The 12,128-nt window shown below is 42.3% G+C and overlaps 1 protein-coding gene across 1 annotated transcript in view; it reads left to right on the top strand.

Moving 5' to 3' along the window:
* Poxn (Pox neuro) overlaps positions 1–11,330 on the top strand; it is a 182,709-nt gene extending 171,379 nt beyond the window's left edge. Inside the window, exon 4 of the mRNA XM_068227391.1 lies at positions 10,570–11,330. Coding sequence (XP_068083492.1) covers positions 10,570–11,330 — 761 coding nt within the window. The remainder of the gene's footprint in view (positions 1–10,569) is intronic.
* The last annotated feature ends 798 nt before the right edge of the window (positions 11,331–12,128 follow it).

Here is a 12,128-nt window from a genome sequence, read left to right as displayed (position 1 = left end):
AAATGCTTGTGGTGTAATGTGACCATTGACATCGTGATTATATCTAGTTTTACATGGAATTTGAACTAATTGTACTGGTACGTAACTTTTCATTTTAAAAATTCCACCGAAGCTGTGCGGCCAGTATCCAGTAATCGGCAGATAGTGGGTTCTAACCCCACTGTCGGCAACCCTGAAAATGGTTTTCCGTGATTTCCCATTTTCATACTAGGCTGGGGCTGTGCCTTAATTAATGCCACGGCCGCTTTCTTCCCACTCCTAGGCCTTTCCTGTACCATCGTCGCCATAAGACCTATCTGTGTCGGTGCGACGTAAAGCAAATAGCAATAAAAATCCCACATGAATTGGCTGGGTTCGAACTGTGGCTACCTTGGTGATAAACTAGTGACTATGCCACTCGGTGCTAGGTTAGGACTTGGCAAGTGATTGTAGCTTTCCAGAAATAAAATAGTTTCCGTATTCACTTGGTGTGGAAAATGAGAAATCGCTGTAAAACGTTAAAAATTTGAACATCGCATTAGTTGGATCCAACGTATCTTCAAGTGAGGCATGCCACCGCACTTTACGCGTTGAACTGAACTAACCAGCCAAAGCTGAAAAAAACAGAATAAAACATGTTGTTATTTTAAACAGAACGCAAATCAGTGTGTAAAATTTTTATGTTACAAGAAAATAACCAAAATCCGTGGTATTTTTGAAAATACTGTGCACATTTTAAAATACAAAGTGAGCATATTCGTTTCAAGAAATTCAATTGTTCTGCATTCCTCAGTAAAGGTAAATATATGTTCGAGATGTAGTTTAAAATATTATTCCGACTCAGATTGAGAGATGAACATACCAGCTTCCTGTCTGGCTTGCCTGGGTTCTATCTCCTAATCTACCACAAATTTAGGACTAGTTTGGGAACAGCAACGAAGTGCATTCAAAATCAGAAATACAGTCAGTAGCATAATTAACGTTATTGTCATTACATCCCTCTAAACACTTCTGACGGTTTTCGGAAACGCTGAGGTGTCAGAATGTTGTCCTTCAGGAGTTATTTTACGTACCAGTAAATTTATTGACTCGAGGCTGCCCTTTTTTTAGCGCCTTCAGACCGGTTCAGTCAGTACAGACAGAGAAATAGTTTCCGTGGATTTTTATATCAGATTTAATCGAACGTAATGGCGCCTAACACGCAGGCCATCGCTGCTTCCATAATAACAAATACAAGCCCATGTTCGAACCTATTATGTTGCTACCTCGTTACTCTCGAAATATCATTTTTTCGTTTTATGTACAACCGAATAACGTACTTAAAATTTACAAGACATAAAAAGACTTCATTCGTAGATTAGGACCTGAATATTACTTATTTTGTTTCCAGAACCTAAAATGTTTAATTCGTAGTTACTTAACAAATCTGTATTTTATTCATTTTTAAAGATGCTGCGGAAATCTCTGAAATCGTACTGATGTTCATTGCAGGATAAAAATGTATTGGAGGTGGCGTTCCTTCACGATGTTGACCATTGTATAGAAAGGATCATCGAGTAACTGAGAAAATCTGAGAGTGGCACTCTGTACTGAACAAAATATTTTTTAAAAATAAGTTTAAAAAATCTAAGGCTTGGAATTCTAAGTAAATCGCCGCTATGATGTTTAAGAGGATTTTCACAGAAGACAGAAGAGTTTTTATTACTGAAAATAACTCAAAGTGTTTCATTGTTCAGTGTTTTTTGAGGATCCCTAATTAAATGAGTTTACGAGCGTAGTAATTTAATAAAGGAATAGTTTTGTTGACAAAATCGATTGTTAATATATATTAATATTGATAAATAGTTCCATAACACATTTCATTATCTCTACATACATCATCAGGTTACACACTAATAAAGTTATAATAACGGATATTTTAATTGTAGCCTAATAGTTATTGTAATAGGTATACTATAAATAGCATGATGTTTTTTACTTTTTGTAAGAACCTGTGTCCGCCTCTGTGGTGTAGTGGTTAGTGTGATTAGCTGCCACCCCCGGAGGACCGGGTTCGATTCCCGGTTCTGCCACGAAATTTGAAACGTGGTACGAAGGCTGGAACGGGGTCTACTCAGCCTCGGAAGGTCAACTGAGTAGAGGTGGGTCCGATTCCCACCTCAGCCATCCTGGAAGTGGTTTTCCGTGGTTTTCCATGGTTTTCCACTTCTCCTTCACGCAAATGATGGGATGGCACCTAACTTAAGGCCACGGCCGCTTCCTTCCCTCTTCCTTGTCTATCCCTTCCTATCTTCCCATCCCCGCGCAAGGCCCCTGTTCAGCATAGCAGATGAGGCCGCCTGGGTGAGGTACTGGTCATCCTCCCCAGTTGTATCCCCGACCCAGAGTCACAAGCTCCAGGACACTGCCCTCGAGGCGGTAGATGTGGGATTATTCGCTGAGTCCGAGGGAAAAACCGACCCTGGATGGTAAACAGATTAAGAAGAAGAAGAAGAAGAACCTCTTTATTCCTAAATGGAATGTTTAAAATCCCAAAAACTCAAATATGTGTGTTTCTTTCTTTTTTTATTTATTTATTTATTTATTTATTTATTTATTTATTTATTTATTTATTTATTTATTTATTTATTTATTTATTTATTTATTTATTTATTTATTTATTTCTTAACCCGTTTACCCTCCAGGGTTGGTTTTCCCCCAGAACTCAGCCAGGGATCCCACCTCTACGGCCTCAAGGGTAGTGTCCTGTAGCATGAGACTTTGGGTCGGTGGATAGACTGAGGAGAATGATCAGTACCTCGCCCAGGCTGCCTCACCTGCTATGCTGAACAGGGGCCTTGTGCGGAGATGGGAATATTGGAAGGGATAGGCAAGGAAGAGAGAAGAGAGGGGCCTCGGCCCTAAGTTAGTTAAATTAGATACCATCCTGACATTTGCCTGGAGGAGAAGTGGGAAAGCACGGAAAACCACTTCGAAGAAGCCTGAGGTGTGGATCGAACCCCTCTACTCAGCTGACCTCCCGATGATGAGTGGACCCCGTTCCAGCCCTCGTGCCACTTTTCAAATTTCGTGGCAGAGCCGGGAATCGAACCCGTGCCTCCGGGGGTGCCAGCTAATCATACGATCTAATACACCACAGAGGTGGTAAATATGTGTTTTAAAACTATAATTTTAGTTCTTTAATCCCAAAAATCTAGGATTTACACATAACAGTAAAGCTATCAATTCCACTGGGAGTTTTAGGCTAGTCTGGCATTCATTAGGTGGAAGGAACTGTCTTAAAACTCCTTCCATGAACCAACATCAAAACTTTTATAATTGGGCCACCCATGATAGCTTAGTTTTTCCTTACATTGCATTCTGATCAGAGCAGGAGTACGTGTATTAAAAAGAGATAATTGTTTCCTTGACAGTAAGTTCTTCGTCGGTCGCACGTGGTTGTCTGAGATGAAACCCCATAATTTAAGATCCAGTACCTGTCATCAAACGGATGAGGAATTAGGTCCGTGTCTACTCCTCGTTTACACCAGCCTCTTTATTCTTCGATGCCTCCATCTGTCTGTGTAACGTCTTCCTTACTTCCTTTCTTCACTCTTGTTTTAAACATGCACAACCTTATACAGGGTGTAACGTCTTCTTTACTTCCTTTCTTCACTCTTGTTTTAAACATGCACAACCTTATACAGGATGTAACGTCTTCCTTACTTCCTTTCTTCACTCTTGTTTTAAACATGCACAACCTTATACAGGGTGTAACGCAAGGTATTGCCAAACTTTCAGGACAAATAAAAAATTAGAAGGGGCGATGAAAAAGTTTCCGTTCGACGGCCGTACAGTCCTGAATTGGGATGCCAATCAGGGAAAACTGCCATGAGCATTGAAGCACTCATGCCACCGACGCACCAGGTTGAAGATCCCCGTGTGGTAAAACGACGTGTCCTGCTGCGTGAAGAAGTCCGTAACCGCCTGCTGCACATCCTCGTACGACAGGATGCGTCGACCCTTCAAGGCCTTTCTGAGGGGACACAAGGCGTGATAATCGCATGGGGAGAGATCAGAACTATAGCGCGGATGCTCGAGTGTCTCCCACTTGAGTTGGTTGGATGAGGCTGGCCTACCAGATCGACCGGCGTCTTGTGTCGAAATGCGACCCGCACGGAACTTGGCGCACCATTCCACATCGGTAGTTTTTGACAGACATGCTGCCCCATACACAGCCTTCCTTCTCCGATGGATGTCCACCGGTGTTTGTCCTTTGGCAGCCAAGAACAGAATAACGGCACGTTGGTCCTGTTTGGACGCATCTGGTAATAACGTCGCAATAGTTCACGTAGCTGCATTTAACGCACGTCCCTCGGCACGACACGACTACCACACTAATCCATTTGCCTACATGTCCGTGCTTATATCGGAGTCGCGCTACGTTGCATGTCTGCTGCAGCAACGCCCTCTAACGGAAACTTCTTGATCACGCCTCAAATTTTATGTGGACATGGGTCCGGAGAAACTTTATTTCCATGTAAGAACTCATTTTCTACAACAAATACATTAATCATGGGGAACACATAGCAACAGAACATACCCGCCTCCAGAATTCAATGCGGCGGTAGGTTGTTGCGTGTATCAGTGCTATCGGAGGCATTTTGGAACATTTCTGTGAGAACGATTTATGTGGTATGCTGGTACGTTTTGTTGCTGTGTGTGTCCCATGATTAATGTGCTATATAAAGTGGTAGAAAATAAGTTCTAACCTGGATTTTTTATTTTTGCTTTACGTCGCATCGACACAGATAGATCTTATGGCGAAGATGGGACAAGAAAGGGTTAGGAGTGGGAAGGAAGCGGCCCTGGCCTTAATTAAGGTACAGCCCCAGCATTTGCCTGGTGTGAAAATGGGAAACCACGGTAAACCATCTTCAGGCTGCCGACAGTGGGGTTCGAACGCACTATCTCCCGAATACTGGCCGCACTTAAACAACTGCAGCTATCGATCTCGGTAACATGGAAATAAAGCGATTCCGGACCCAAAGTTCGGCCTACGTTATTGTTACGCCCTATCTGTAGATGAAATCGTTCCGTAGTTTAAATCAGGGTTACGACAAATATCGACTGCAGTCTTGAAAATAGTTTTCTAAACGGACACATTCTAATCCCTAGTATAAATCTGTCAGATCAGTCCATCGCAAGTTATAGACACCTGTATTCTGACCTGTATTCTCTAGAATGAATAGGAACTACAACAACGTCTCTGCGTATTGGTTCATCTATAGCTCTAGCAGAAGAGAATTCTAACGTAGGCTAGCCTAACCTAATTTCTTTATAGGATTCTCTCTTCCGGGATAGTCTGGTCTTGAAAGCATGGAGTGCTAACCACGGAACTCCAAGCTGAGCCTCGTATAGCTTCCAATTACTTTTTCCAGACTCCTCTCTTTCATCTTTCCTTTCTGACCTCAACCTGTTTTCTCTTTTAAACCCCAATGTATTAGACTTGCGGGGTCAAAACATTTGTAAACTTTCACGCCATTCATGATATTTCCCTTTCTTTTTCCAACACCTTCGCTGTTCCAAAGGTGACCTCCTTTTTTTTATGATTACAGTTAAGTGCATATGCTTATAGCCGACCCCGCAGTGTAGGGGTAGAGTGCCTGCCTCTTACCCGGAGGCCTTGGGGTCGATTCCCGGCCAGGTCGGGGACTTTTACCTGGATGTGAGGGTTGGTTCGAGGTTCACTCAGCCTACGTGATTACAATTGAGGAGCTATCTGCGGGTGAGATAGCGACCCCGGTCTAGAAAGCCAACAATAACGGCCGAGAGGATTCGTCGTCCTGACCACATGATTCCTCGTACTCTGTTATCCTTCGGGCTGAGCAGCGGTCGCTTGGTAGGCCAAGGCCTTTCGGGGCTGTTGGACCATGGGGTTTGGTTTGATTTGGTTTGGTTTGGTTTGGTTTGGTTTGGTTTGGTTTGGTTTGGGTATGATCATCTCGTTGCATTTACACCACCTGTATATGCGAACTATTTCTCATGAATACACCCTCTAAAGCAGGTGTCTTTACTACCAGCATAGGAATATCCTGAAGAAGAACCACATAAATTAAACGTAAATCCAATTTTTCTGTCTTTTTTTTCAACCTGCTTTACGTCGCACCGACGATGGGATAGGAAAGGCCTAGGAGTGGGAAAGAATCGGCCGTGGCCTTAATTACGGTACAGCCCCAGCATCTGCCTGCTGTGAAAATGGAAAACCTTGGAAAACCATCCTCAAGGCTGCCGACAGTGGGGCTCGAACCCACAACCTCCCGAATACAGGCTCACATTTACGTGACACTAACCGCACGGCCAACCCACTCGGTCTCCCTATTTCCCTGTTATAGTTGCTCATAAATGATACATGGTAGATCCATTTGGTATAGAACTGTGTGTAATTCTAAGATTTCAATCTATCTACAACAAAAAGAACTGTTTGCTCTTTCCCGAGGTGCTCAATTTCTGCTGCCAGATCAATATATTTGCTGGATTTATCTTGAACCATAGTCTTCATGTTACTGAAATTTTTTACAGCAAAATCTATGATCTATGTGTTCTTATGCAGTTTATCTGTGACAGTGAAGTCAGGTTTTATTAGCAGTTGTAAAGCTAATGGTAACAGAGGAATTCAAAATTATTTTATTACTTTGATTTTCTGTAATAGTTTGTGGCAGGGGTCCATTATTATTATTATTATTATTATTATTATTATTATTATTATTATTATATTCGTTTACGGCCAGTGGAGACCACGTTAAGCAACAATCACACATTACAGGAAGCCTTCTTCGCAGCCCAAAATCTTTGCATTACTTCTCTGGCAAACTGTCTTCTTTCCTCTGCTCATCCCCTACAGTATTCATTTTCTGTTCGTCATGGAAGCCTCTGAAGTTGTCGATCACTGATCTATACTCTGTTCGGTTTTAGGATGTCTTGTTGCCAATTTAATCCAGACTGCTCAAGATCCTTTCTTACCTCCCTGAACCATTTGTCGGAAACTTTTAGGTCTATTATTATTATTATTATTATTATTATTATTATTATTATTATTATTATTATTATTATTATTATTATTATTATTATTATTATTATTATTATTATTATCGATAGAATGATACAGAATTCCCATGGCAGTTTAAATCGCAGCAAGGATGCAACTGACTGTTCTAAGAAGAAACTTCTCTCCATTTGAAATGTTGAACTCGACTTCTTCTAATTTGGCCATCAAAATCTCAGTCATAACTAGCACAAGTTTATAGCCTGTAAAGTCAATAAGATGAGACTATAAATAAAATCAGATAGCAATTCCTGCGAGCAGGTGAGAGAGAGGCTGCTTCATGCATAATGCAGGAGAAGGGCTAGAGGTAGCAGCACTTTGACTGTTGAACAAGCCCGATTGACCCATCAGGACTGGTCGTTAGGCACAATATGCCGGCAGGACACATTCCACAATGACAGACCGCAAAAGCCCGCCTGTCAATCTGTTCTAATGGAGCCGTAAATAATCAAATATAAAGTTGTCATCATAGGAAGACAAACCTGAGGAGCCTGAGGATATAACTTACGTTGTGGGTAACTTATATTAAGCAGAAAAGGCTCTCGTTACTATGTGATTGCATATAAGAAGCATTCCTTCATCCTTATCAGCATCCACAATGGTATGAAAGTTGACAATTTATACTTCATCTTCTTCATCATCTGGTTACCCTCCAGGGTCGGCTGTTCCCTCGGACTCAGCGAGGGATCTCACCTCTACCGCCTCAAGGGCAGTGTCCTGGAGCTTCAGACTCTGGGTCGGTGGATACAACTGGGGAGAATGACCAGTTCCTCGTCCAGGTGGCCTCACCTGCTATGCTGAACAGGGGCCTTGTGTAGGGATCGGAAGATTGGAAAGGACAGGCAAGGAAGAGGGAAGGAAGCGGCCTTGGCCTTACGTTAGGTACCATCCCGGCATTTGACTGGAGGAGAAGTGGGAAATCACGGAAAACCACTTCTAGGATGGCTGAGGTGGGAATCGAACCCACCTCTACTCAGTTCACCTCCCGAGGCTGAGTGGACCACGTCCCAACCCTCGTACCACTTTTTTGATTTCGTGGCAGAGCCGGGAATCGAACCGGGCCTCCGGGGGTGGCAGCTAATCACGCTAACCACTACACTACAGAGGCGGACCAAGTTATACTTCAATTCCATTTTTGTCTGATTCTAGCTTTTTTACAACTCGTGTTCCGTTTTCTTGGACATTATTCACGTAGCCTTGAAACTTTTACAATCATGATTTTTTATACGTAAAATATTGGCTGAGATTTCATCTTTAAATATTGAAAAAATTCAAGTAATTTCTTTTAAATCTCAATAATCTTCAATATTATTAACACATGATAAAGTTTGATTATCATAACTTAGGCATATTCTCTGAGTAAAACGAACATGAATAATTTAAATTTAACATTGGCGAGAGAGGTTGCTCCGTATCCAATAAAGTGGAATGGAGCTCAACTACACTCTGTTAATGTGGCCGCCTCCACTGCCACTTCAGCCCCCAAAAGCGCCGTCTCACTTACAACAACGAACGTCCACTAACTCTTTATCATTGAATCAAATGGAAAGTTTATATGTGAAAAGTGATTTTTGCACTCACTTCATCTACCCATAGCGGTAGTCTAATATTTTAGTGGTTGTAATTGTGATTACTGTCTTAAGAGGAAGTTCACGTGGACAACCAATCTCTCTTAACACTAATCGGGAAGGAAAAAGGAAGAGGTTCAGTCTTTCGAAGAATGAAGGTATCAACAAAATATAGGGACATGAAATAGAAACTCGATAGATCTCCTAAAACCTCTTGCCATTGGGGTCGTAAGAGGACCAGAGTTGTACAAAGGAGGTTGGATAGGAAAGATGATGGCGAGGAGACTGTCACAAGTGACTGGAAGCAATGCCAGCTTCAGCTATAGGCACCGTGGTCGCCAACTTACACTACTTATTTGAGAGCCGCTGAGGTTGCCTCTTTCAGTCGCCTCATACAGCAGGCGGGGGATATCGTGGATGTATTCTACCGTTCCATCCACAGGGAGATTACACACGTTTATGTGTCTTGATATTCTTGTAAGGATTAGTGGAACGTGATTCTCACAAAACTGGTCACGGTTCGAATCCCCGCCAAAACACGTGATATTTTTGGAATGAAAAGATATCCCTGTGGTTCGGATTAAACGTAAAGTTGGTGATCCGTGGTTGCGATCACGATATCAGCAGTCGTGTAAAACTACAGTGAACTTACATTCTGGAGACAGTGGATTCGAACCCCACTGTCGGCAGTTCTAAGATGGTCTTCTGTGGTTTTCCATTTCTACACCAGGCAAATGCGAGGACTGTGCTTAATTAATGCCAAGGCCGATTCCCTCCCACTCCTACCCCATCATGGCCATATGACCTGTCTTTGTCGGTGAGATGTAAAAAACAAATTCTTAAAAAATCCTACAAACTTGCCACCACAACATCGCCATAGTAAATGGTACCCTGTCAAAAGATTTTCAGGATTATCTTTTACTTTATATTGGTATCTGGCTATTCAACACGTAGTACAACTCTCTTTATCACCGCCTTCTTGGCATTAATGGGAAATGAACACTAAAATCTGCAAAACTGGTTTCTAAGGTTTTTTTTTTTGCTATTTGTTTTACGTCGCACCGACACAGACATGTCTTATGGCGACGATGGGATAGGAAAGGCCTAGGAAGTGGAAGGAAGTGGCCGTGGCCTTAATTAAGGTACAGCCCCAGCATTTGCCTGGTGTGAAAATGGGAAACCACGGAAAACCATCTTCAGGGCTGCCGACAGTGGGGCTCGAACCCATTATCTCCCGATTACTGGATACTGGCCGCACTTAAGCGACTGCAGCTATCGAGCTCGGTAGTTTCTAAGTTTAAGATGATCTTGCTTATCACTAGGGGTCGAACTTCTACGACCTAAAACTATGGAACTATGTCTGCACTTGTGCCCTAAAAGTACCAAACTCAGGCATAAAATCTTGGAAATATGATGCAAATAATTTAATAGTGTACACACATTCCTTGCAAGACTTTTTGTTCACCACTCAACAAATTTTTAATTTAGTCAATGTCAATTGCTTGTTCTTGGCCACACCTGATTTCTTCCCCATAAAAATAGCATAAACTGAATTAATTTTTCCGCCACAAACAAGAAATATATTTGAATAGAACTACATGAAAACATAGGCATGCATTTTTTCTCGAGCTCGAAGGATATTCGATTGGCAGAAACCAGTGTGATGTACTTAGAGAAATTGCATTCTACGTTCTTTGACAAAAAGTGTGTGCTCTTACACCATTTTTGGTCAAATAAGACAATGGTAGTACAATAAGGAAATTGTGCATTTATATGACAAATAAAACCGTGTTACGTTTTTCACACTAGCTTGACTTAAGGTCGTAAGAAAAAGAAGCCAGGATAAAGCTATGACATGTGGTAGATTTCCGTGTCTTACTTATAATACTGTGGTATCCAACAAGGACAAGAATGTATAAGATTTTTTTCTGGTTGCAGATTCCGTGCTGAGATCAACGTCAGCGCCTACCCCGTACCCACACAAGGCGGCGACTTTGGTAGCCATGGCTAACGGCAGCAGAATGGGCTTCTTTCCTTCACACCCTCTGTCTCCTGGGTTTAGTCCGCACGCGTACAGCAGTGGTCCAACATCCACCTCCAGTCGTCTGGCGGCGCTGCATCAACTCCACGCCGCTGCCACGGCTGCCGCTGCTAATGTGGCCGCCTCCACTGTTGCCTCAGCCCCAACAAGCGCCGCCTCATTGCCGGGACTCGTTATCTCCTGTAGACCTCCGTATAGCCCTCGATATGGCTCGCTGGTGGTCTCCGACAACAGCTCGATAAGTTCACAGGTCCATCATAGCAGTGAAGAGGACTCGTTGGATAAAAGTGAGGAAGATGAGGAGGATGAGGTGCGCTCAGCGAGAAGAAATCCGCATTCACAGGAACCAACCGAACAGCCACAACAGAAGAAGCGGAATCCTTATTCGATAGAAGAGTTGTTGAAAAAGCCTGACCCGAAGAAGACGTCACCACCGACTGTAGCACTCCAGACAATGTTATTGCAGCCGCCATGTGGTTTATTGCTTGATAAACCATGCAGCTGCAGTTTGATAGATCCCACGGGAGCACCGAGAGAAGCAGAAAGTAGCAGTGCTTCTCCCACGTCTTCGTCAACTTCTCCAATTCATTGTATTTCCACCACACCTTCTCCTGTACCCGAGAATCACACCAAAGCGACTGCAACTTGCAGTACGTAACCTAGTACCGGACAAACATTGATGATCTCACAATATCACCCTCTTTAGTCTCAAGGATTAGTCTGTCCGATAGAAATAAACTGCAATGTAAAACGTGTCGAAATTCTTCACCACCTGTTCCTTAATTGTGGTGCACTCAAGACCCTTCCTCGAAGGTGTCTTTGAAAGAGTAATTTTTGAAGCATAAAATGTGCTGCATACAGTCAAATCTTTGGACAAATAGTTCTATAAAAGCCATTGACAAAATTCTTGTCTCCTACGCACGTTCAAACTGACCAAATCTCGATGTACTGTCAAAGATTCCACCAATTAAATGTCCTTCTATTTGCCAAAACCACTTGCGTCAAACAGGGCACGGGAAGAGAGTGGAACTTACCTATAAACAATCGTGGCTAGTGCGATCTCGGAAAATGACTTATTAAACAAGGAATATCAAAATACCAAATCTATGCATACTTAATTATTCTGTTGAGCTTCTGATTTATAATAATATAAATGCTATAAAATAGAGGTAGTGTGAGTGCTGTGTAAGTTGAGTCCCAGTGCCAGCCGAATAAATGGTATGGTAAAAGTATTTGTAGTAAAATTAGCCAACAGATAGCAGCTTAAATTTGACATCAGTTATCAGTAGAGTCCGGATTATTAGGTACTGATAGGTTAGAATGCAAACTTACTTAAGCCAGTAACAAGTATACCCTACACTGTACAACGGTTATGCTATGAGATTTGCATAGATATTAGGGGTACAGCCCATAGAACTCCTTGAATTTATGCTACTCTTCCTACATTATGGTACAA

The sequence above is a fragment of the Anabrus simplex genome, chromosome 4 (genome assembly GCF_040414725.1).
Source record: "Anabrus simplex isolate iqAnaSimp1 chromosome 4, ASM4041472v1, whole genome shotgun sequence".
Taxonomy (NCBI): Eukaryota; Metazoa; Arthropoda; class Insecta; order Orthoptera; family Tettigoniidae; genus Anabrus; species Anabrus simplex.
This window is presented reverse-complemented; position numbering and strand designations above follow the sequence as displayed.